This window comes from Sinocyclocheilus anshuiensis, unplaced genomic scaffold (genome assembly GCF_001515605.1).
Source record: "Sinocyclocheilus anshuiensis isolate Anshui unplaced genomic scaffold, SAMN03320099.WGS_v1.1 scaffold1541, whole genome shotgun sequence".
Taxonomy (NCBI): Eukaryota; Metazoa; Chordata; class Actinopteri; order Cypriniformes; family Cyprinidae; genus Sinocyclocheilus; species Sinocyclocheilus anshuiensis.
Window position 1 is genome coordinate 586,822 of NW_015540952.1, and position 5,650 is coordinate 592,471.

The window sequence follows — 5,650 nt, forward strand, 5'->3', positions numbered from 1 at the left end:
GCTCATATATATATATATATATATATATATATACTGTATATATATATATATATATAGACTGATCACAATATATAGTCCCTGATGCAAATACACAATAATTCACTTGTATGTGTGCTGTGCAGTGATATAGCTATATTGAATGGATGTTTCACATCATAGCTGTTTGTATTTCCTGTATTTTTGCACGGCTAGAATGCTCTGTTGACCAGTTAGCATCCAGGACCAGAACTTTCCCTTTTATAAGATGCTGCATACTATTCATAAAACATTGTATAATCCATGGGGTTGCTCAAAAATGGGACACTACAAGTTTAATCTCTCATCCTCAGCTCATTGTTGCATCACACAAATGTCATATTTGATCCCTTTGAAATTTTAAGTATGATGACCATATTTTTATGTGAACAGGAGAGTGACTGTTAGTAAGTTAATCAACAACCAACACTCACTCATTTGTAATTTATACCATGAAATGAAGACAAATAGCATGTTTTTATATGACTAAATGGAATGCAGTTTGGCTAAAGGGAGTTTGATAGTTTCTTTTGCACGCACCAGTGCTTTATAACCTTATGTGGAGTTTTGATGAGATGTAAACCACACATGATAATCTATACTTTTGCTTTAATTTCCTTTTTTGAGCTTTTTTCCAGTAAGGTCTGTTCTGTTGCAAGTCAATGCTATTCACAAAGAAAGTAAGGCTCTCATAGTCAAGACTGGGATGCCCAGTTTGCTGCTGACCCCTGGAGGGTGTGTGAGTAGAGTGACAAAGCCTCCCCATTCACCCGACAACCCATGACGTATCCTTGACCTCAGCCTGCCGCTAACTATCCTAACACAGACACAAAAGACCAAATAGTACGGATGTCGTCAACAATTACCATAACATTCAGAGATTAACCAACAGATTTTTAGGAAATAGATGATTTTGTTATGAAACCTACTTGGTCTAGTGTGTGTAACATATAGCTCATATAGCTCGCTCTTGAGATCAGAGAAGCGCAGCCTATGGCTTTTACAGGCACAAGAGGTTTACCTTTGTGCTGTTAACCATTAGTAATGTTAATTTCACTTATGTTGCCAAAATGCAGATAATCCTCAACTAAATCAAATTGTAAACATATTAATTCTCTCTCTCTCTCTCTCTCTCTCTCTCTCTATATATATATATACACTATACAGTGCAGTACATTGCAGGAGAACTTGTGCACTACCATGATGCTTTTCTTCATTACTCTAGCTAACTACAGTATGTTGTGTGTGTGTGTGTGTGTGTGTGTGTGTGTGTGTCTTTATTACTCTATCTAACCACAGTATGTTGTGTGTGTGTGTGTGTGTGTGCAGTGCTGGAGCAGCTGTTGGAGCAGCTGCAGAGGTTCCTGAAGATCCTGGATGGAGAGAAGCTGAGTGGAAATGCCACAGTACAGAAGGGCCTTCTGACGGAGCTGCTTCAGTCATACAAGTCTTCCAATGGTACATAAATAACATCATAATGTCTAAACGAACCATCTGACTCTACACCAGTGCTTCTCACACTGTGATTTGACAAAAAGGACCAACAATGAATGAATCGGCTAATTTTTTAGTATACTACATTTCAGTAGTTTGGGGTCGGTACGATTGTTTTTGAAAAGTCTCTTATGATAATCAAGGCTGCGTTTATTTGATCAGAAATACAGTAAAATAGTAATATTGTGAAATATTATTATATTTTAAAACTTTTTTTCTATTTAAATATATATTTTCAAATGTTATTTATTCTTGTGATAGCAAGGCTGAATTTTCAGCCATTACTCCAGTCTCCAGTGATCCTTCAGAAATCATTCTAATGTACTGATTTGGTGCTCACGAAACATTTCTTATTACTATTAATGTTATGTTGCTTAATATTTTAGTGGAAATCTTTTGTGACATTATAAATGTTTTACTGTCCTTTTATGGTTAAATTAATGCTTCATTGCTAAAAAGTGTTGATTTCTTAAAAAAATCTTACTAACCCCAAACTTTTAAACAATAGTGTACATAATGATTACCACAAATTTTTTATTGTTAAATCAGGTTTGCCTCCTGAAAAAGTTTAAGAACCTATGGTTAATGCACAATTATATTACAGACCTTATTGTGTGCTGCTCATGTGGGAGCACTCTACTGGTGTAAATAGAAAGTAGCAAAAGGCCTAACAAATGTACAGTTTTATATACAGTATATGTATTTCAGCATGACACTTGCATAGCACAATTGTCCTTACGAGGAGCAACAGTTGTGTGTACATTTATAGCTTCTGTGTTGTTTAGAGAATCTGCTCTGTTCTGTCTTATTAAGGAGCCCGTAATTTTGGTCCGTGCATGTGCTTCTTTCTTCACACAAGCATGGCTGTAGGTTTTTCATGTTCTGGTCTCGGGCTTGTGCACTTCCTCCCCTGGCTCCAAACTGTATCATTTTCCAAAGGCTGTTTTTATCCTCTAGGGACACTCACTTCCTTTTAGTAGCAGCTTATAAATAGCTTTAATTTCCATCCTCCAAATCCCAATCTTATTTTCCCTCCAAAAATGCATCAAAGCTGTGTTACCTGTGGACTGCCATGTTCCATGTATCTGCCATGGTAACATCTTGTTCCTTATGCTTAATTTAGTTCATCTGAATTATTTTGAAGATCCAAAAAACACCCTAAAATGTCATTTGTTGCCAAGCAAGTGCTATAAAACCATCTCCAATATGACCTATCTATGTCTATGTCTCCCACTGGCCTGTCTTTGGTGTGCACATAAGGAGGGGCCCTGGAGATGCCTTTGGACCGTTACACAAGAGAAGTGTAGCACAAAACTCTCACTGGTCTTCTCTATAACAGAAATCTATTACATGTTCAGTAAAATAAGTGAGGGATGAAAGTGTCCAGAATCTGAAAAAGAAGGAGGGGGAGGAAAAGTCAAACAAGTTCTAGAAGTTCCAGGCAAGGTTATTTGAGTGGAGCAGAGTATCTTTATTCCCGTAAGTTCACAGTGGCCCCAAACGTATTTGGACAATTAGGCCACACTTAAATTGTGTGAATTTATTGAATAAATAGGCAATAAATAAGTTCCTCAAGTTCACACAGGTGTCCTAGCAGAGTAACCACAGGTGTAGATCATCGCATTAACTATAAACATGTTCCACTAATGTTTGACCAACCATAAAAATACTTTTTATCTTGAATTTATACAGTATACGTTGTTTTACCATTTAAAACCTAACAAAAATGATTTTATGTGAAATGTTTTACTTGAAATCTGTTCTATATTTCTTTAAAATAAATGTCCCTTAGTTTGATATTTTGCAGAGATGCTTGATATATTAGTAATAGTGGTGTTTGTATTGGTGTATTTTATAAAGTATGTTATAATGTTGTGGTACCTAGTGTTTTTCTATTTTATTTATTGAGAGAAAATATTGTATAATTTTAATATCAGCCATTTATTGGTTATAGGTCATAACATGAGGGTCATAACAAAATAATTAATGGCTTATCCATATCAGCCTGTGACACTTAAAGTCATATTTTAAGTGTAAATTACAGCCTAACAATTCATAAATAGTTTTACTTTTTGGCAAATTGGTGGTGAACTCATATGAATTTGATTTCATTCAGACGTTTTCGCATGGGTGGGGTTGGGGGTGCAAGTTCATGCTTAGTTTTTTATTTTAATTTTTTTTTCTACCAATCACATCATACAAATTTGTACGAAATAACGTTGTAAAATGCGTATGCTTTCTCATGAGATGGGGTTGGTAATTTAAGTGTCCAGATACTTTTTGAGCACAAAACTCAGCACATAAAGCTATGATCTTGGTATTATGTGAGTTTTTAAAAAAACAAGATTCAGATTTGTAATTCAGTCTTTTATTATGGTTATTTAACAGGAGGAGATGAAGAATACATCTACATGAACAAGGTCATCGTCACATGTCAAAACCAAGACAGAGGTGAGTCTATAATCTTCACCATAATAAACTTATAATAACTTTTGCAGGTGTGAGGATGAAAATGGCCCCTGACCTGCAAAAATGTCTGTCACATATCACAGTGGTTTATCTTGCTGCTTGACAGCGCTGCTGTGAATGTGTGTCATTTTTAGGGGGGTGATTGGGTTATGGCTGAAGTGTTAAGCCCCCCTCCCCCCACTCCTCACCATTTCCTGTCTGTTTCTCAGTAACTCCTGTCCTCCTCTCGCTCTCTCTGCCAGACCCCCATCTGAGGCCAAGCTGCTTTGTTTAGATTTCGCTGAAGAATGAGAGTAACAATAAAACCAGACTTAACATTCACATTGCAGTCGTCTGCGCCAAAAAGATACATGCATGACTAAACTGTGGTGGCATTCTTTGATCAAATTCACAAACGTCACCATTTTAATAAACAATTGTAAAAGAGCTTATCAAGAGAGCAACCCTTTTAAGTTCATGCAGAAAGAATTTATTTCTATTATTTATGTCATGTACAATGATTTCATCATTTCCAGACTGTATGTGAAAATTTCCCCAACCTTGTGTTATTTGCATCTGATAAATTAAACTGCATATGATAAAAATGAAGTGCGATATGTCACTTATGTGACACAACATGCAATTCAAGAGCTCATGTAGACCAACAGAGAAATGTAAGTGGTGTGGATAAATTGAATTTCAGTGAAAAGCAGCACTTCATGGTGTCTTGACTCTTTGGTGACTCTTAGCCCTTGCTGTGCGGATTTGGTATTCGCCTTGCGTTCCTACGGCAACCCAGATGTTACCGTTTGGAGAGGAAGTCGAAGGAATGTCTGATGGGAAGCCACTGAATATGGCCATCAGCTCTAAGAGACTCTAAGAGACTGCCGCAGGCTATGCAATGTTACCAGAGCTGAGCCGCTAGCATATCCAAGCAGTGGTAGATGAACAGCAGAATTAATATGTTTACTTGTTGCTTGCAAGTACAGTTCTTCAATGCTTCTTATCGCTGCACTTGATAAACCCTTTGAAAAGTCTTCAATCTATTTATTAACAGCCACTTTTGTTCCGTGTGAAAATCAATATGCTCCTCAGACTACAGACCAGAAGCCAATGGAGAACCAGGTAAACACATCCCTGTGAAGAACCCACCAGAGCCTCCACCTCCCAGACCAGTAAGTGACTCATTTCAACTTCATTTAAACGCTATTTACAGAATGACAAAGATACAAAAAGATCAAAAATCAACACAGATTAATTTCACACTCAGTTTGTTTTGAGATGGTAGTATGACCAGTGCTGGGGGTAACGCATGGCAAGCAGTGGTGAATAAAGTACCTGAAAGCTATACTCAAGTAAAAGTACAGATATCTTACCAGAAAATGACTTTGGTAGAAGTTGAAGTCACCGTTTAGAATATTACTTGAGTAAAAGTCTTAAAGTATGTGATATTTATTGTACTTAGTACGAAAAGTATTTTTTCAAAAGAAGCAAATAAATATATATAAAAATGTTCATACACAGCTTGAACATAAATAGGCCTAATGTTTTGTTTTTAAGATAAAACGTTGAATACTGATATTTGAAATAATTTAAAACATGAAAAAAATAGTCGAAATGTGAAATTAAAACCGCCAGTAGGTGACAGCAAGTGACTGTTAAAGAGTGAGTCATTGAGATTCAACCGATTCAT

The 5,650-nt window shown here is 36.3% G+C and overlaps 1 protein-coding gene across 3 annotated transcripts in view; it reads left to right on the plus strand.

Moving 5' to 3' along the window:
- LOC107689955 (actin filament-associated protein 1-like 2) overlaps nucleotides 1-5,650 on the plus strand; it is a 38,446-nt gene that overhangs the window by 15,457 nt on the left and 17,339 nt on the right. For all 3 annotated transcript variants that reach the window (XM_016488163.1, XM_016488165.1, XM_016488166.1), the window contains exons 2-4: nucleotides 1,345-1,473; nucleotides 3,898-3,960; nucleotides 5,053-5,132. In XM_016488163.1, coding sequence (XP_016343649.1) covers nucleotides 1,345-1,473; nucleotides 3,898-3,960; nucleotides 5,053-5,132 — 272 coding nt within the window. The remainder of the gene's footprint in view (nucleotides 1-1,344; nucleotides 1,474-3,897; nucleotides 3,961-5,052; nucleotides 5,133-5,650) is intronic.